This window comes from Falco peregrinus, chromosome Z (assembly GCF_023634155.1).
Source record: "Falco peregrinus isolate bFalPer1 chromosome Z, bFalPer1.pri, whole genome shotgun sequence".
In the NCBI taxonomy this organism is placed as follows: domain Eukaryota; kingdom Metazoa; phylum Chordata; class Aves; order Falconiformes; family Falconidae; genus Falco; species Falco peregrinus.
In genome coordinates this window covers 7,921,476-7,942,037 of record NC_073739.1, presented here as the reverse complement: position 1 = coordinate 7,942,037, position 20,562 = coordinate 7,921,476, and the positions used below count along the sequence as shown (strand labels likewise).

Below are 20,562 nucleotides of genomic sequence, written 5' to 3'. Positions count from 1 at the left end.
TGCTCTGTTTCGATACTTGCCTCTGTTCAGTACTGCAGTTTATTGAGTTGTCCTTGTTGTAAGAACCCCTTCAGCTAGTACATCGGTTAAGGTCGTTGATTTTGGTTGGTTATACTGAGCTTACTGTTTTCACCAGAATAATTTGCTGGGGGAAAAAAAGTAACTCTATCTAGTATGTCTCAAATAAAGCTTGGAATACTATTGATATGAGGTTAAACTGCCTCTCATAGTGAAATGAATGGAACAGTGCAGCAGATAGTGATACTAAAACTAATAGATGGTGGAAAGCATGCTCAAACGACCTTACGTTGGAACCAGTCTTCATGACAATAAGGCATAAACATCCTTGTTCTCAGAAAGAGCAGTTTTATGCAGCAGGCTTATTCCTAGCTTTTTCCTTCCTGGATTTCTGTTGTAAAGCTGTAAATAGGCACACTACAGCTCAGGTTTGATACTAGTTAGAAGTACAGATGTCTTCAAGAAAAGAAAATAGTTGTCAGTGTTACACATAGTCTCTTACCATTCATTTTATGGCTGCTGCTGAAGGGCAATTAATGTGTTGGAGTCTTGCCAAGTAGTTATTCCTTGTAAACCTGAGTGCTGAAACGGCACGTAACCACTGCTGTTTCCTGTATCCTGAGACCTCAAGGGTACTGACCTAGCTTAATCCACTGTCCCACAGTGAGAGACTGTTAATTCTGTGTACCATACATGATGCACAGGGCCGAGAGGACCCAGAAGTAACAAGTACTTCTAATGTTAACAGTATGTAAATTTGTGCTGAAAAATAGTGTTTCCTTCACTCCCTCTGATTCAGCAGCTCATTAAAGGAACCTACTATGGAAAGTCTGAAGGCTTTGTGCACACTGGGACTGGTAAAACAGGATGCTACACTTGCAACTGCAGCCCTAAAAGAATTACTGAAGCATGAAAAAAGGGATGATGGGATTTATGAGACGTGCCTGATTGCATCTGGTGTTTATGCATTGCAAGGTAAAAATGTGGAGGTCCAGAGAGAAGTCTGCAGAGCAATACACCAGTACGTATTTTGTTTTTCTTTAGATTGCCTTGTAAATACATCGCTTTGATTACATTGAATAGTAAGCAAACCTCTGTTCACTTGCAGCATTCTTCTAAAAAAAAAAGAAATTGTTTTTCAAATGTGACTTCCTCACTTGAGGTTTTAGCATTAGCTGACAGAAGCTTGCTTTCTGATTTATGGGATCAAATGGCAGAAGCTTCATGGCTAGTTTGGGGTTTTCTGGTTTTGTTTTGGTGGGTTCTTTGGTAGCTGTATCAGTTCACTGTTCTGTGCAAGCATTTTTCATCATATGTAGCAGAACTTTCAACTTAGAAAAATCTCTTGGGCTTTTATTTAACATTTTAACATCCTCTGAAGCTGTTCATTCCATTAGCTAAATAAATGTCTGTGTTTAGGTGTGTTTTGATTAGCCTTAGCATTCTCAAAAGGGGGAACTTCAATCAGTGCCTTTAAGCTAGGCACACCTCACTGTCTCTCCAAGTGCTTTTGGAAACTATTATTTATGCAAATTGTTTTTCTCCAGCTGCAATTAGAATTTTTTGCTCTATTTGTGTCCTCACACTATGAGGACAAGACCTGTAGTCCTAAAGTTTATTTGTTTTCTTTCCATGAATATTGATATGCTTATTGTACATTTTATTTCTTTAGCCAGCAATGTGACTTAAATGTTTTGTTGTTTGTTTAAAATTACTACCCATGTCTATTTTCAACTACGCTGTGGTGTTTTCTCAGTAGAAGAAAGATCGATCTGGGATTTATAGCAACTGCCAGCTGAGTAGTGGAAGACCAGGTTCATATCTAAACCAGAAAGCCTAATATCCTTTTTCTTTTCCCAGTAATCCTAATAATCCTGCCCTCTGGTCTCTTCTGTCTGGACTAGTTCCACTGTATGCACCACAAAAGGCAAAAGTAAGTGCGTTGCTGTAATACATGTGGGCTGTTCACATCCTGAGTAGTCAGTGAGGTTTTTTTTAACTAAAAAAAAAATCCCACCCTTCAGTACATGGACATTCACTGGTTAATACAAGAATTTAAGGCTTACGTACGCAAGCACATACAGGGCAACGCACGGGTACGTATTGAAGTTATGTCTCCAGTTATTTGCCTCTTTCATGGGGTAGCACTTCTTTATTTTCTTGAAATAAACAGGAAAAATATGCTAGAATTATTCCAACAAGAAAACGCTGTACCGTGTATAATTTTTTTTTGTTTAGTTTATACATGTGTGTGTGTATAAAGATCTATTAGGATTTACATACGTTCAATTTGGTTAATCTAGTCCATTTCACTTTTTGCAGTAGCCAGTTATTTCCTTGATGCTTTTATGCTCATTATTAGCTCTTCTCCAAATAAATATGCTTTGTCTTAATTTATGTCAATTTTGTAAACAGAAATAGCACCTGAAAACAAACCCCTTCCTGTGTGGCGTTAAAATTAGAAACACAACGTGTGGTTAAGTTCTAATCCTGAATGTCTTTTCCTAATTCTTTAATAAAACATTATACTGTAGGCAAGGAAAAGATCTCATTGTGCAAACACTTTATTTCTGATTAACAAAGATAGAAAGATCTTGGCATTACATTTTGTTTAGAATCAGTCAGGTAATTCAATTTTTTTAATCTTGCAGGGGGGAGCTGTTGCAGGAAAGGTCGCTTGTGTACTTGATGTAAACTTCGAAAAGGTTTGGCTTTCTTAGATTTCAACTTTGTAATTCCATAAACAAGCCTTAAATTAATTCCATCTGATCACTTATGTTATAGTGTTAAGTCACTTTTATGTTCTGTTTTATAGGAAGTCCTGATGAATATTGCGGTGAATCAGTTGGCAGCAGGATGTCACATGTTAGAAGATGAGAAAAACAACCCTCTGAAAAATATTCAGAAGGCAATCCACCTCTGTCCAGGTTACTCTTGTTCTCAAACACACTACTGATTTTGTTTACCCATCAGAAACAAAACTATTGTGCTAACAAAAATAATCTGTTTTTCTTGTGTCGTTTTATTGTTTTGCATTATTGATGTATGTTTTGGAGAGAATCCTTATTGGTGAAATTTTAAGTTATTCCATGTTTAGACACGGGGAATTAAACCAGACCAGAAGAAAAAAAAATCACTGAGTTTTAAGGCTGGTTCTGAAAACATGGGTAATTTCTTAATCCCTCAGCAGGAGAAAAGTATTATGTAGTATAGTAGACAAAAAAGGAAAAAAAAAAAGTGCACATGTTCCCTCAGAGTCAGTATGCTACACCAAGCAGAATAGATTTATCCATCGAGCTTGTGAATTTGGATTGGAAATATTCTGCTACAGTATGCTGGTTAAGAGCTATAAAGGAGATCTTCATTAAATGTATGAACTGCAAATCTAGTGGCTTTTTTAAGTGCTAATTTGCACTTGCTAGTGAGATACCAAAACTTTGTTTCTTCTGCAGTAATTTTGTTCTGATGCATTAGTGTGGCTGCAAGTTTAAAGTTTCAGTTACTTTCCTATAGGTACATACAAGAGTATGACCACTATTCAAAAGCTGTATGCTTTACCTTTTACTTTGTTAGATCTTCAAGCGTTGTTTCATTTTGCTGGCAAATTTATTATCTTTGGGATGAAAATTTGCGTGGGTGAAATCTTTAGCGGAGCTTGGTCCGGTTCAGGACAGAGGCTACTCTTCCAGTCGTAGATGCTCCTCATGGGGCTAGGTCAGGGTAAAGCTGATGCTGGAATTAGCTGACACTAGAGGTGAGCACTTACTACCATAACTTTTATGCCAGTGGTGAGGCAATACTGAGTCTTTGTGACTGAAAGCTGTGGATGGCATCTTGAGATTTCTGCTGCCACTGTTATGCAGCACTAAGTGGTAGTCAAGTTTAATCTGTGTACTGAGAAACAAACTGGCGTCTTCAGGTTAGCGCACCAGTGGTTATGTGAAAAATGTATTAGTTGGCTTTAGAAACAGCATCTTTGTCTTACAGTTTGAAGAATCTTACTACTTAGAGGCGAGTAGCTCTCAGCTGCCTTGGGCTGAGCTGATGCAAGGGTCTGATTGAATTACTTGCCTTGCTCTTGCTGTTATTTACAGTGTGTGGTTTCATTGATGGCTATGTTTTTATGCCTAATCTGGTAAAGACCTTTCTAAATGAATGACCAGCATATTTAGAATGGTCACGAGTTGCCTTTAACAATCCTTTTCTAGATAATCCTGCTGCCTGGGCAGTGATAATGGCAGCCTGTCATGCTGAAAACACTGTCGCCTGTCTGAACAGCTCTCAGCCAAAGCGAATAGATCTGGAGATGACCCTTTTATCTACAGTTTCAGCCAAAAGTAAGCTATACTAGATTTCTGATTGAAAAAAGTAAAATAAAAATGAAATCTTCTAAGCTTGCAATACTCTTCTGAATTTCAGAAACTTGCAAATAAGCTGAGAATTTCCCAGTAGTGGTTTGAGCTGCAACTGTACTTTATCACATAAAAATGCTAAATCTTAATGTACAGCTACAGTTAATTATTTAAACACAGGTTGCTTTCCCCTCCAAAGCCTCAAATACTTTTTAAAAATAGCACTTCTCAACTCTGCCTAAATGCATGGATGGATGTTTTACAGTACAGGAGCACTGCTTACAAGGAAAGGCTAAAGTACTCATGAATTCTGTAACTTTTCCTGTAGAGGGGTATCTTTAGCCTCAGTCTTGCTTAGTGTCTGTAGTGTTTTGAAAACTGGAATTAAAATCCCATGTTTGATTTTTATTTTTTTCAAACCGTTAAATCAAATGGTGTATTCTTTTTTCCCCCCTTCTTGCTTTTAAGTTTATAGTCTCTTAACATTCCCGCTAATGAAGGAAGCCATTTCAGGTTTATACTCCTCGTTCTTGTTTACCAGATCTAGAGCATGTGACATTGTATGGCACTACAGCATATACAGTAGTCTGGTTAAGTGTTTTATCTTGTTTTGCAGCTGGAGAAAGTAACCTTCCACTTAATTATATCCAGACTCTTGAGGACTGGTGTCTATGTCAAGCTATTACCAGTCTAGAGGAGACTGGTAAACTCTCAAAAGCTGAAGCTCTTTGTACCAAGGTATGATGGCGTCATGCTGGCAGATTGTGGTGCAATTGTACAGAAATCATGGTATGTGTGCATTTACAAAAACATAATCTTTGGATTAGCAACTGTCTGCTCCATCAGAGCTACAAGATGCAATAGTAGTTAGCATTTTCTCCTCTCCCCAAGATACTTGGTCTGTTTGCAGCATGAAAACTATGTTAATAGTTGAACTAAGCAGTGTATGATGAGACAAAGCTAAGTCTGCCCTTCCTGCTTTTATTCATTAACCTAGTGTTAAGCAAAACATGACAGAAGTTCAAGACAAGAAGTCCAGGTAGGAGACTTGCAGGGGGCTTCAATGTCTTCTACTCTGTTGTGTTGGTACTCCATTTTGGAGCCACAAGTGGATGCTACAAGTTTATTAGAAAAGTCTTGAGGCAGCACAGTTGGGAGTGTGGACTAGGGTGTTAACAAGCCTCAAGTGTGTGTTTTATGTGTTCAAGAACAGAAGACTTGACAAAAGATAAGCAAACAATAGGACTCAGCAGCACACATCCCTGACTTTCATTAAGGAAAGTGACTAATCTCATGCAAATGTGATCCTTGCTTATGGCATTTCTGTATTAACAGGGAAGAGAGTTTAAAAATAACAAAACACCAAAACAAAAAGTCACTGAACATGCTGGTTTTCTAGGGAAAGTACTTTCTTGTCTCTTTGCTTGATGAGGAGGTGTTTTCCTCTTCTGGCCATCATGTCTTACCATTAGCAAGGATCAAAGACTTCTAGACATGCAAGGTGGTATCTGGCCATGGGGGAAGGTTATGGTGGGGTTTGTTTGGGTTTTGTTAGTTAAATTGCTTGGGGAGAAGATAGTTGGTGCCTGCAATTTATAAAGAAACAAGAGTTACGTTCTCTGATACTCAGACTCTCATTGATGGTTTTGGACTCCAGGATTCTCAGAACGCAGTGTAACTGGAGAGGATGAGTCAGGCACTGCAGTCTTTCAATTTGACACAGGCAACGTGATTCCACACTTGTTAATGGTGGAAAATTGCAGCAAATATTAGCAGCTTCTTTTGTGTTTCAGAAAGCCTCTGGATGTTCATGCGTTCTTTGCAAAGCAGCAGCTTTTTAAGGACTCTCAGACAACATTTTTTTTTTTTTTTTTAAAAACAGGCTGAAAAGTACCAGTGTTGTTTTTTAGAGAGGATCTGGTTTGAGTTACAATTCTTAGAAGTATTGTGATTGATTTGAAAAGTTAAAAAAACTTGTAATGTGACTTGCAGAAGCTTCACATGCTTCGCCTGGGAAGGATGAAGCAACAGATGGCTAGTTTTCTGTCTCCTTTTTTGCATGAATTTGTCCTAAAAAGTACTCTGTAGGTTTCTGCTGTTACTGAACAGGAGATGTTTAGTAAAGTGCTTCTGTTCCAGTGAGAGTAAAGCACCTTAGCTGGAAGAACTGAAATTGCTTGGAACAATCTCAAGGTTACTTACAGCCACAAGAGAGGTTTTTGCCTCCGTTAGCCAAAAAGTTGTAATAATTGTGAAGCCAAAGGAGAATGAGAGGACTGCCATTTACCTGTCTTTCAGAAACCTCTGAAAGGGTAGGACATGTACAAAATTTAGGATAGACTTCAAATGTATTTTGAGGACAGAAAAAACCAGTATCTGTTTTCATGTGTCAATTCCTGGAACACTCCTTTGTGCAGAGTAGGAGGAAAATGCCATGTTGTGAGCATCCAGAGAATGCTTCCAATGCTGTTTTCTGTAAAGACCAAAATGGAAAAATCAAAGTATCTTCTGTTAGTTGGAAATGATAATTCTGATATCACATTGTTTTGGGTTTAGGGTTTAAAAAGTTGCCCTGAGCACCCGGCTCTGTTTTTGCTTTTGAGACAAGTTCAGTGTAAGCAGCTGTTGCAGTCTCACAAAGAACTTCCAGAAAATGTCCTGGAGGAGCTTCGCAAGACAGTCATGACCACTTCAACTTCAGTTGCAGCCTGGCAGGTAAGTGTGGATCCTCTCCCTGACTTTGGTGTGTGGCTCTCAGCAGAGCATGCACCACTGTAGGTGGGTGCGAGTCTGTTTCACTGTTGGGTTTTATTTGTCTGCCAACAGCCAGTGGCAGAAAAAAACAGCTTATATTCAGTTCACTTTAAGGTTGTAACATGTTAACTTTCTTTAATAGTTGAAATAACGAGGACCGTTAGTTAGAGCAAGCAGACATGGAGGCAGGAGCATTAAAAACTTGAGATAAACCCCTGGCACCTGTGTCTTTAGGAACATGTGACTTGGCATGTGGACATAAACCAGCAAGTATTTTCATGTGGTAATATACAATTGTTTATTCAGGGTCAGAAAACCTGAGTAAGTCTTTTTCCATAATGATATCCTGACATGAGTTGTCACTGTTGTTTTGGCTAAGTTGAGCCTGCAGGGAAGAGAAATCAGTCCCAGTGAGAGTGTTCACTCCCTCCCTCCCATGGGATAATTTTTAGTTAATATGAAGGTGCTATAACTCACTTCATAGGCTTTTTTCTGTGAGACAGTCTGAAAAGTCTGTCTCACACATGCCAAGAGATCTTTCTGGTGATCCAGCATATTTATTTATTTATTTCCTAACTGTTGCTGTTAGTTACAGTTACTATCTTCCTTTACCAGTGTTAGCAGCATGTTGTTTAGAAAAATTCCATGAATTTTAAGAGTCCTTTATGGAGTTGCAGGTTTTATGGTGCTTCCTCTGCCTGTTGAACAAATAAAACTCTGTTTGTGGTAAGATTTACTGAAGCTGATTTCAGTCATAGAAGATCAGTGCAAGGCTGCTTGTTATAGGGCTGCAAATCCTCTTCCTGTATGAGTATCGTTTGTGGAACAGTGTTCTTTTGACACATTTTTCTTTTGTTTGTGAGTCTTCATCTTTCTGAACTGCAGAACTCATTCAGATGGATTTGCAAAATATGGGGGCACGCAAGACATGATTGTATCCTCTAATTTAGTAATATATTTTGAAAATGGGAGTAGGGCTTGCACATTCTTCACGCATCACTTGCATAGCCAACTGTCATCTTGCTTACAAGCAGGGGGAGTAAGTGAACTGAAAAGTGTATGTGATTTGTGGGGAGGGAAGAGTTGTTTTGTTTGTTTTAATACAGGCCTCAGGTAAGACACCTCTGAGGAAGATCTTTGCAGTCTTCAATTAAAGGAGATACTTCTCGGGGCTTGGATGTCATTCTGAAAAAGTCTGGTTGCTGTATCTGTTCCTAATGGATAGATCTATGCTTTAATGTTTTCTGGCTCTAGACTTCCGAAGAGTTTGATAAATGTTTTGTCTTACTCGGAAGCATCTATTGTGATGCCTTACAGTTACACTAAAGGTAGGGAGGCCATTAAATTTCCTTTTTGCTTAAGGTTTTGCCTTTTGTCTAAATGGTAGTTTTGCAGGATTTAGGAGTTCTGCTGTTCTGATGGCTGTTCTACTTTTTGTGCTGTGGATTACCAGGAAAATAAAGAAAAACTGATCTGGCAGAGCTGCCATTGTGCCTTTACATGAAGGTTCTTTTCTCCTTCAGATTTTGAATGCTAGGTTATCTTCAGCTGCAAAGAGCTGAGGCTGAGGAAAGCTGGAGGGGTTTTTTATTGCACATGAATGGATGTTTTACTTTACAAAGCAGTCCTGCAGATTGGTGTCAAGGATGCACAATCTCACTAGTGTTAGTAAATACCTCCTAGTGTGTCTCTTCTTAATGGTGGATAACTTCTTAACCCTTACTGATGCATAGAATTTTGCCCCTTCTAACACCAGGCAGTCTTCAGCTAGGAAAAGGCTAAGGACCTTTGCTTAAAAGCAAGTGAATTTTGGTTTTTATTAAGAAATTGCTTGTTTGCTTGGCAATCCAACAAAGAATATTTCTAAATGTGGCTTGTGCATCTTGATGCATATCATGTACATGTCAGGAATTTGCAAACTTGTGGCTATGTCTGCTTCAAAACATGTGCCATGACCGCAGATTTAAAGAGGGAGGAATTAGAATCCTTTTCTTTCTTTTCATGAGCAAATCCAGGATATCCTGTGCTGAAGGAGCAGGAGCATGAAACTGCACAGATCCCAGTGCCTTACTTCCTTTGCCCCATGCAGGCTCCTCCAGCATGACTCTGCTGGGTCAGAAAATGTGTAGATAATGAGCTCAGGCTCACATTGTCATGTCTGTCATGTTCCTGGCATTACTTAGATGGGCTGGGCAAACCTATCAAACAGTTTTCCATGAGTGGTCTAGGGAACTCCGGAATAATTTGCTGTAGTGAGGTGTACTGCCAGCTCTGCAGCAGACTGCATTTTCCTGCAGGGCAGTGGGCAGTATGTTCTTGGAATGAGGGCTGGATGTATGGTGGTGTTTTAGCTAATAGTATGCTGCGGTACTCTTACAAATTGAACTAAAAGATATTACCTAATGCATGTGTGTTTCAGTGCCTCCATAACTGATTTTGTTCAATGTTTATTTTCAGTGGCTGGCAAAAGTGTATCAGTCTCAAAGAATGATGGTTGGAGCAGAGATGTGTTACAGAAAGAGTCTACAGTTGGCATCACAGCAGGGCAGCTGGAATGGGAAGTTATCCAGTCTGTTCTGCCTAGCTATGCTCGCACTGGAGATCTGCATGGTAGGATAATCAAAATTATATATATAACTGCATGATTCAACAGGAGTTCACGGGATGTAGGACTTCCGCAGTCTTTAAATGAAGCCCCTGTTCAAATGACTTAGCATTCTGTGAATGACAACTACAAAATCAGACTGTGAGGGGCAGCGGACTGTTTGTGGAATGTCTCTTTGTAAGAGAGGTTGCTGTGAAATAATCACAAAGAAGCCCTGTGTACATAAAGAAGCTAAGTTGTTCAGTAAGGCTTGTTTCTCTAATAACAGATTCAGATCGATCATCCAAATTGACATACCCTTCAAGTCTTTGTCCTCTTGTTCAGACAACTGCCTAAATAAATGTTTTTCATGCACAGGTGCATGGACACTTCCGTCAAGTTTCAAGTAATTTTATGCTGTATGGTCATTTCTAGATATGGCTCCTTGCCTTGAAGTATAAAAACAATGTAAGGGCAGTGTACCTTGTGGTATAATGAAAATCATTCTACTCCCTGCACCAAGGTGAACATAACTCAAATTCTTGGCGAGTGTCTGTTCCCTTTAAGCATTGTCTCTAGAAGCTTGACGTGCATTACCACATTTCTTTAAAGGCTGGTGTAAAACATAGATACTGCTGTGATCTTGGCTAAAGCTTTTTTGTGTATTTTAACAGATGATCAAGGTAAGAGCCATAATCAAAATCAGGCAAAGGAACCCCATATATCCTGACCGCTTATATAAGAAAACCCAGTCACTTTTACCAAGGATAAAGCTGTAAAGCTGTTGCTCCTGGTGTGAAAAGAGAATCCCCCTCAGTGTAGACAAGTTTCTTTCTCACAAACCATATGCTTCAAAAGACAGAATTTGTTAAGTGACAGGATTTTTCCTCCCATGGTTCTTCTGTCTGTTTTCTAGTGGTCTGCTCCCTGTTTCCTGTAGCTCCTAAATGTCTCCACAGGTTGCAAGATACTTGCTAAGTTAATTAATACTACATCTTCAAGTGCTGGCCTGAATTACCTGAGAATATACAAGACTTTGTTTTAAAATATGATTAGTATAAATTTTACTGTCTTACGTCTACTATTTGCATGAGCAAAGCAGCTGATGAGTGGTTTTCTTTTCAGCCTCTCTAATCTGCGCTGGCAAAAAGCCTCCTGAAAACCGTGCTCCCACCCAAGAAAACCTGTGTTTGAAAATTACTTGTCTCCCATTTACCTGTCCAAATGAAAATTTGGGCACCCCTTCAAATACAGCAATTTGAATGCTATCCAGACACAATGGAGATAATAAGGTTTTTCTTAAGCATAGTTGCTCTGTTAGGTAGCTACTGTCTTGAAGTTGGTTTTTACTTCTGGTAAAATATGATGCCACTTCTGGGGATAAATTCTACATTCTAGAGTAGTCTTGTACATGGGATGAAGATTTACAAGCTGAAGAGCAAATAAGTGTTTCTGATTAAAACAAGCATTACTAAAACATGCATGGAAAAAACAGAGATTCTTTGCATAAATGAGCAAGTGGAATGCTGGCAAGGCTGGTCCTAGGATACTGAATGTGACTTTTCCAGGCTCTTCTAACCACTGTTTGTTGAGGTTTTTTGAAGAAACTTCTTTATAAATTGCCAAATAATCACAACACTTCAATTAAGCTCTCTCTCTCTAGAGAGCTGCAAACAAAACCTGATTTACACTACATACTACAATAAAGCCCTTTCTGTTTTCTTTATTTTTCTATTTTTCTCCCCCCTGCCCCTCCTTTATCATAGGCTGATGTCTCAAATGAGCACTGGCCATCCTTGGTTCAGGAGGCAACAACTGAGGCTTTGAAACTTTCTTCTAGCCCCCTGGCAGCTCTCCTACAAGCATTGCTACAGTGTAACCGTAAAATGGGAGCAAGGTATGCATGATCTTTTAATTTTAAATTGAACACTCTGTGTAAAGAACAAGCAGTCATTACCCTCAGATGTAACTCCAAGAAGTAAAAGAAAATCACAAACAGGAAATAATTCTTGAAGTAGTATGGCAGTTAAAATGGAGAGGTGGGGAAGCAGTTAGCAGTGTGGGGAGCAGGAGGCAGCAGAATATGCCTCCTTTTCTGAAAAAAAATGTTTATGACCTTCATACCAAGAGAAAAACAGCCGTTAAGACAACTTCTGTTTTAATAGCATGTTAACTAAAGAAATTAATCAGGAAAACTGTACATTCTCAAAGATCTTGTTAAATAGCACAGTGGAAACAGGTATCATACTCTGTCTACTGCTGGGTTTCATTTTGATCCTAAATTGAGCTCGCATGCAAAGTTCCTGTTCATGCCCCCACAACTAGGTGCCCATTGTGGAAAGAGAAGAAGATTTGGGGAAGGAGCAGGGCTTGGAAACCTCCTGCTTTGTGGGTTTGGTTATTAAATCTAGCTTGTCTTTTGCAGTATTTTTGCTTAAGCTATGGAAAATTGGAATGTTCTTGATGGCTTTGTTCAATAATTTCACCTGGTTTTATAGATAATGCTAAAAAACTGGCTTAGTTTCTCTGTGGGCTTTTGGGAAGGTGGCAGGCAGTCAAATGTAGTTGTGATGGTTGTCAATTTTAACAAAACTGGGCCGAAAACTTACTTAATCAATTAAAATCAGTCTTACTGCAATTTCAGATACTAATTTATGTGAACAGTAAGAAACAGAAACACCTTACCTGCCTAGGTGTTTCAAAATCCTGAAACAAGAAATTAATCTTAAGTACAAAGAACAAACAAAAACCAGATGTAACCTCTCACAGCCTTTAAAATCACAATGTACTGGAAAGTCGCATTGGTTATAAAAGACAGAATTCTTGAAACAAGAGCCAAAGCTGATGGAGCACCAGTGAATGAATACGACATCTGTAAACTTAATTGCCAGTTTTTACCAGATTTCTAATGACACAGTGAATTTGAAAATGTCTTGGATAGGTATAAACTAGCGGTGTTGGAAGGTAATATCAGCCAAGTGGAATTTTAGACTTTGTGTAGCACTCTTTTTTCCAGTTTCCATCTCTTCTGCAATTTTGCGTTTTGCCTCTGCATTTGCAGGAACTGCAGCACCTTTTCTGAGTGCCTGGATTAAGTATATTTGTGTATAATATTAAATTCTGGGATTTTTACAATTTATCGTGACACCTGCTTCTCTCAGGTGCAGTCTTCCAAAAGATGTATTTCATAGCTTTTAAACAGGATAATACCTGCTATACTTGTTCAGCAGGTACAAACTGAGACCAAGAGTTCACAGACAGATTATGTTTATCATGTTATTGTAGCAGTCATAAACTCTGCTCTGTCAGTGTAATTTGGGTTACTTGCTAGTTAAAGCAGTAACTTGAGTGTAATATACCAAGCATGACAGCGGTAGCAGTATTCCTCAGCATTCTAGGTGCAACGATGTAGGAAACAAAGGAGTGTACAGCTCTGCTCCCTCACTTTCTTGGGTGGTATGTAATTAAGGATTTTCCCTTATATTATTCCTGATCATTGTTGCTTGCTCTGGAACACTGGTATGTTACATGCCACCTATTCAGTTGCATTTGATTTTGATTATGTTTTGATTATGCTTCTAGGGAGACTCGTCGAATGTTGGAAAGAGTGGTTTATCAACCGGGGAATCCAGAAACCATAGTGTCAGTGGCACGCTGGTACCTGCTGCAACATCTGTATGCCAAAGATGATTACGAATTAATAGATGTAAGACAGTCCACTTTACACAGAAATTCTGTCAATTTATATTGAATATTGTGCCTGCAACTTGGAAGTGGGGTGGAGGGAGGCTGGGGAGGTGCTGGCTTGCCTGCTCTAAGGTTGCAAGGTTAAAGGATTCTACGCTGATGAAATTACCTCAGTTTTTGAAATTGCATCAAGTCTGTTTGAAAGTCTTCCATTCCTCCATGCAACGCTAATAAAAAACCAAGCAGTAATACCTCTCTGATGCAAACTGGCAAGAATTCTACTAGTGACTCTTCAGTAGACATGAGGACCATTTTGTTAGAATTTTACAAGAACATACTAAAGCACTGAAAATGTGAATTCCCTCAAGCCTGTCTGGAACAGTGCGGTATCCTTGACCCAATAGATCTGAACAGTAGAGTGCTGTACTTTCTGTACTTAAGACTTTCATTACATCTGTAATGGTACATTATTTTCAGTATATAGTAAATGGTACATTAGTTTCTGTTGACAGTACTTCACAAATGGATTTGCTCAAACTCACAAATCCACACAGCTCTTTCATGTGATGCAAAGAGGGGTGCTTCATTTTGGTTGTAATTGGAGTCATTGAGCTACTCAGACTCTGAATACACTCTCCTAATAATCTCCTTGCTGCCTCCATTGGCACAATGAGCTTTTTTGCCCAGATTAACAACTATGCCCTGGTGAAACTTTGAATCCATAACAAAATGCATTTGGAGGCACGACACATCAAGTAGGCTCAGCATTGACAAAAATTCATACACAGACACACAGGTTCATAAAAAAAGCTAGAATTAATGAGTTCAGATGACTGTGGTACAATCTCATTGCACTTGCTTCCTCAAAGTCATCTGTACTTCCTACCAATGGGTATAATAACAATAACAGCTAAAGATTTTCTTGACTCTCCTTAATGGTTTTCCGTTGTAATATATGGATGTTGCGCATATATATATGTATATACATATATATACACTACAATATATATAGTAGTATAATGTGATTGGATTACAAGTGCTGGAAGTTTATGAGCATCTGGAACATTAGGCTGCCATGGGAGCTTTTTTAGTAGTAGAAAAGCTGCACATAGGAGGTGTGGAAAATAAATCAATGAAGGGTAAATTTAAATGGGGGCAGCAGAAGGATACCTTGGCAGCCTTGTTTAAGTAGCTGCAGAGAATGCTCCTGTTTGGCAAATTGAGATTTATACAGATGTACTAGGAGGAGGCAAGTGTGTGTCAGCAGGGAGATAGGTCTCACCTAGCTCTGCTTGTTTCATTGCCAGAAGGTAGCTTTACTTGTCAAACTTAGTCTCAGCCTCCAGAACGGAGGAAGCAGTTGTAGGGCATTGCAAATGACTGCTGGTGTAGCAGGTCACTACAGGGTGGAGTTTTTTGAAGGCCTGATGTTTTAAGCAAGCTGATGCGTAATGTTGAGTATTACCTAACTGGGTTTATGGGTTATGTCATCTTTTAGGGAAACTGCATAGCATAAATTAAAATGCGCTTGAAATTACCAGTAAAACACTACCAGTAAAATGTTGAATTCTCGGGTTTTCATTGTTTGTTGTTCTCTGCAGATGCTTATAGAAAATGCCAAAGCTAATGGAGATGTTAGAGCTCTGGAACTAAATGAAAAATTGTCAGCAAGTGCCTAGTATGGACTGTCTCAAGCAACAAGTCTTCCATTCATCCAACTTCATCTGTCCATCTTCCAGGAGAATATGTGGTCTGGGCTTTACTTGTTTGTGTCTGGTTTTGATTTTGTCTGCAACTTTGTCTTTTGTTCAAGAAAAAGTAGAACTACAGTAGGTTATTCTTGTTGAGTCATGGCATCACAGACTGGTTTGGGTTGGAAGGGACCTCAAAGACCATCCAGTTCCACACCCCTGCCCCGGGCAGGGACACACACACACACACACCCTTCCCCAGCGCAGGCTGCTCCCAGCCCCGTCCAGCCTGGCCTTGAGCCCTGCCAGGGATGGGGCACCCACAGCTGCTCTGGGCAGCCTGGGCCAGCGCCTCGCCGCCCTCACGGGGGAGAATTTCTTCCTGATATCGAGCCTAAATCTGCCCTCTTTCAGCGTAAAGCCATTCCCATTGTCCTATCCTACATTCCTGTGTAAAATGTCCCTCTCCAGCTGTAATTTGGTTTGCATAGCAAGGTTTTGGGTGGTAGCGGGAGGACTACATTGGGTGGCTTTTGTGAGAAGCTGCCAGAAGCTTCCTCCATGTGAGGTGACATAGAGGTGACACCTGCTGGCTCCAGGATGGACCTGATGCTGCGAGCCCATTGGTGATGGTGGTAGTGCGTCTGGGATAGCACATGAAGAAGGAAAAACAAGATAAAAATCTGTGCCAGCAAGAGAGAGGAGCGAGCGACAACTCTGCAGACACCCAGGTCAGTGCAGAAGGAGGGCAGAAGAGCAGAGATCCCCCGGCAGCCTGTGGTGGAGACTGTGGTGAGGCAGGCTGCCCCCATCCACCCATGGAGGTTAACGATGGAGCAGATCCCCACCCACAGCCTGTAGAGGACCCCACATCAGGGCAGGAGGGTGCCTGAAGGAGGCTTTTGACCCATGGGCAGCCTGCACTGGAGCAGGTTTGCTGGCAGGACTTGTGACCCTGTGGGGGACCCACGCTGGAGCAGGCTGTTCCTGAAGGACAACATCCCATAGGAGAGACCCACGCTGGAGCAGGGGAAGTGTGAGGAGGAAGGAGTGGCCGAGACAGCATGTGATGGACTGACTGCAGCCCTATCCCCCTGTGCTGCTTAGGGGGAAGAGGGAGAGAAATCAGGAATTAAGTCCAGGAAGAAGGGAGCAGGAGCAAAGGTGTTTTTGTGATTTGATTGGTAATAAATTAAACTAATTTTCCTCAAGTTGAATCTGTTTTGCCTGTGATGGTAATTGATTGAGTGATCTCCCTGTCCTTATCTCGACCCACAAGCCTTTCATTGTATTTTCTTTTCCCTGTCTGGTTGAGGAGGGGAGTGATAAGACTGGTTTTGGTGGGCACCTGGCATTTTGCCAGGATCAAACCACCCACACCAGCTTTCTTGTCTGCTGGTTTAGGTACTGGAAGCTCGCTAAAAGGTTTCCCCAGAGCCTTTTCTTCTCCAGGATGACCAAACCCAAATCAGTCTGTCTTCACAGGAAAGGTGCTCCAGCCCTCTGATGATCCTATACTTTATCTGAAAGGAAAACCCTGAATTTTGCTTTTGTTTTCCTCCTCACTGAAACTTCAGCACTATTCACAATGGAGAGTACTTGTCTGTATTTCCCCCTTGGCCACACACAGAAGTACAATATTAACGGCATTGGCAGTGATGCGAGGTTTTGTTGGCATAGAATTTACTAGCTAAGTAGCAGCTAACTTTTCTTCTCTCCCAGATACTGTAAAACAATGAGAGATTTAAAATGCCTGTATTATTCTGATATACTTTATTTTGCAGTTGAGACCCAAATTCACTTGGAACTTCCATGTGGTGTCAGTTTATACCTTGTTAAATTATATATTTTTTTTAAGCTAGTTTTAACTACAGCAGTGTATCCTCTTGACTGCAGGCTTCAGTGAACATTCCCATCATGAAAAGCTTGTGATCATCAGGGACAGGGTCATATTTATAAATGTGTATAACAGGCTCTATTTATGTCTAGATAATTCTGCTGCGGACTGCTTAGTTGGATGAGTCACGACAGTGGCTCTTAAGACGTGATGTTATTTTGCCTTTCAGTACATGAAAATAAATAATAAATCAATGACTAATCTGTTAATGTCGCCATTGAGATTTTCAAGCTGTTGACAGGAGTCACGATAGCTCTCCATTTCCTGGTTTAAAGTTTCTTGAAGCTACTGTCTGTTCACCGAAGGTTTATGACGGCTCATGCAATCCCGTGTCACAGAGACAAAAGGGCACTTCCCAAGGGCCGCAGTGGGGGTGCCTTGGGCACAGGGTGGTTTCAGAACCGTTTGTATTGGGCTTAAAGAAAGCAGGGTGCCGAGCCGGGGTGCGTGGGGCATGCATCGCTGCAGCCGGCTGTGCACGGTGGTCTCTGGAAAGCGGGCGAGAGCTGCACGTGTGCCACTGTCATCTTAAATTGGAAAACTAAGCTCAGTAGGCTGGGGTTCTGCTCTGTGGAGGTGAGTAGAAGCTTCCCTGAATGGCAAGAATCCCTCTTTGTCTCCCACACTTTTTTCCTCCCACCCATCTCCATGCCAAAGACCTTCTGTAAAAAGCTTTTTCCCAGTAAATTTAGATCCATTGTGGTTCCCTTCACAGCCTGCTGTCACATAGTCTTGAACCATCAGTAACTGCAGATATTAAAAGCGAACGTTGCAAAAGCCAGACTCGTGACTCTCAAGACTAGCTATAGCTTTTTTTAGCTTGCTGCTATTAAAAACCGGGAAAAGTTCTTGCAGCGTATAGTTTGCATCCCTGGTGTATGGTCTCTGTATTTGTGCCTCCTACTCTAGTGGTGGGAGAGCCATCATTGCCAGCTCTATGACAGCGCAGTCGGTGGCTGCCTGCCCTTGGTGCCTCGGGCAGAGATCCTGCTCCACGAGCGTTAGCATGTACTTTCTTCGGCACTAAACCTTAAGTACTTTCCAACACCCAGGAGGACAGACAAGTAACAACTGGCCAGAGAAACCAGCGAAATAGCTGTCAACAGTGAATATTCCGTATTAGGAAAAAAAATAACAATAGTAGAGTTTTTTTCCCTTCAGAAGACCATGAAGTTACTTCTACTGTGATGGGTGATGAACTCCGTGAACACAATAATTATACAGCCCAAAGCTATATTACATGCCCCATAGGAAAAAAGCCCCCACATCTGTCTACCACCTACTCACTGAAAAGTGCTCAGGGAACAGGAGTTTAAATTTTAGCTTCTGTAAAACCCAACAGTATGAGGTAAAAATCTTGCTCTCCTCTTCTTTTTTTAACAGTGTACAGGGTCTACAAAATCAAGACTTTGTAGAAGGTCTGCTGAAACACTGAAAAAAACTTCATAAGTTCATGCAGGTTGAGACAGCCCTGTGTTCTATACTGTTGCAGAGGTCAGCTTTAGAATGCAAAGTGCTGTAGGAAGGCACACGAGCATCGCTGCGTTGGGGAACAGAGAGTTGTTCATGGATTTCATTGCCTGGGAAGACAGTTCAGCTGCTATTAGTGTAAAGAGGGAAAAAATAAACACTCCCCAACTGTAATTTGTTCTGTCATGGCTTGTGCTGAAGGCAGAATGGAATGAGGCCTAACGAATTTCAAGGTGGAACTTTTCACTGCTTCAGATATGAAGGGTTTTATATGCTGGTTACATTTCCTTTCACATGAACATCAGACAATGGCTTGCTTCTGAGTATTTTATTTATTTGGGTCTTGCATGTTCATCTCATTCTCTGTTTCCCAAGAATTGCTGGATTGGGTTTCAGCTCAACTTTTGAGCTTCTCTTAAGATGGTATCATGAAGTACAGTGGGCAATTGCATTATTAGTGTGTAACAAAACCACAGGTGTATACTTCTCTCCCCAATACTTCTGTTTGAAACCTTTTATATTTAAAAAATAATAATAATTTAAGATTTATAGATATAAACCCCTTGAAAACTGTTTTTTCATGCTACACAAATGCACCCTTGCAAGGAAAAGTACATCCCTAACCCTGCAGCCCAGCTGAGTATCATCCTGGATGTCTAGATTTCAGCTTTCCTTCTCCCCCCATTAATTTGCTTTCTAATGATTTAACTGAACAGCTGACAGTTAAATAACTTCTACATTTAGTGTTCTCATGGGAGAGAGGGATCATTCTGAGTTGGGTCACAGTGTGGAGTGATAAATACTGAGATAACTCTTTTATGCAGTGAAGTCGTTCAAACAATAGCGATGTTCCAAATATATATTCACATGTGATCTGAATTTATAATTAGGCCCTCAAACCCTTCTGTTGTAATCATAGAAATCAGTGGTTAGATAAAGCAACATTTGGTTGTGCTGTATTGCCATGTGAGAGGACAGGTAGACAGACTGATAGACGGACAGACAGGTAGCTAGACAGATGGACTGATGGATAGGTAGACATAGACAGACAGACCTAGACTGATGGATAGATGGTAGGGTGATACACTGATAGACTGATGGATAGATAGACATAGACATATAGATAGACATAGATGGATAGGCTGATAGATTAGAAAGACAGACTGATAGACAGACAAGAAACGTGTAGCAGTATTTCTATCCTTTTCTCGGTTCCAGGGTTAGACTTTGAAGGTTGTCCTGGTTTTTCTCTTTCTCTTTTTCTTTTTCCTTTTTTTCTTTTTCTCTTTTTCTTTTTCTTTTTTCTTTTTCTTTTTTTTTCTTTTTCTTTTTCTTTTTTTTCTTTTTCTTTTTTCTTTTTCTTTTTTCTTTTTCTTTTTCTTTTTCTTTTTTTCTTTTTCTTTTTCTTTTTCTTTTTTTAACACCATGTGCTTTTAGAAACACATTCATCCATAACCTTGTATTTCACCTTTTTGCTGTCCCTCGGTATACCAGGAACCACAGCACCCAGGGTACTTGGTGGGGAGGCAGGTCCACCAAGCTGGACTAACAGCTGTTTCACCAGCAGCCAAGCACACAGGGCAAGAAAAGGATGACAGTGCCTGCAAGAAGCTAAAGAAAGGCAGTTTGGGAGGCTGCCTCAGCCCCAGGTGTCCTGCTGTGACTGCAGTAATGGACTTCAGGTCTACAGTGAAAGCAGAGCTCCCTGTAATGGGCAGAACATACAGAGACCAAAATACGGATCCAGAATAGCTCAGACACTGCTGTGTGTGGGGATTTCAGCACTGTGGCTTCCTGCTGCTTGTAGGCAACGTGCCCAACACGCACCCGACGCGGCAGCAGGCGCGGGGCTGGGGGCCTTTCCCGCTCTGTTCGTCTCTGTAGAGCCTAGCCACAAACAACATGCAGAAATCTGCCACTTAGGTGGCTGTTCTTTGCTTTTGACCAGATGTGAGTGGTTTCTAGGACTTCTTACTGACTGGGAAAAGTTTAAATGTACCCAAGTTTCCACCTGCAGGAGCAATGAGATTGATTGCTGAAGTGGCGTTCCCTACCGACTGCATCGATTCGGGTTCAGCCACCTTGCTGTGCAGGTCTGGCTTCTCAGAC

The 20,562-nt window shown here is 40.6% G+C and overlaps 1 protein-coding gene across 3 annotated transcripts in view; it reads left to right on the top strand.

Moving 5' to 3' along the window:
- Positions 1-16,303, top strand: part of SKIC3 (SKI3 subunit of superkiller complex) — a 51,251-nt gene extending 34,948 nt beyond the window's left edge. For 2 of the 3 annotated variants that reach the window (XM_055791711.1, XM_055791710.1), the window contains exons 32-42: positions 818-1,039; positions 1,879-1,951; positions 2,670-2,723; positions 2,834-2,945; positions 4,227-4,355; positions 4,987-5,108; positions 6,927-7,085; positions 9,582-9,734; positions 11,475-11,605; positions 13,291-13,414; positions 14,997-16,303. In XM_055791711.1, coding sequence (XP_055647686.1) covers positions 818-1,039; positions 1,879-1,951; positions 2,670-2,723; positions 2,834-2,945; positions 4,227-4,355; positions 4,987-5,108; positions 6,927-7,085; positions 9,582-9,734; positions 11,475-11,605; positions 13,291-13,414; positions 14,997-15,074 — 1,357 coding nt within the window. In that variant the 3' untranslated portion in view covers positions 15,075-16,303. The remainder of the gene's footprint in view (positions 1-817; positions 1,040-1,878; positions 1,952-2,669; positions 2,724-2,833; positions 2,946-4,226; positions 4,356-4,986; positions 5,109-6,926; positions 7,086-9,581; positions 9,735-11,474; positions 11,606-13,290; positions 13,415-14,996) is intronic. The other variant, XM_055791712.1, reaches the window with a different exon arrangement.
- Positions 16,304-20,562: the final 4,259 nt, after the last annotated feature.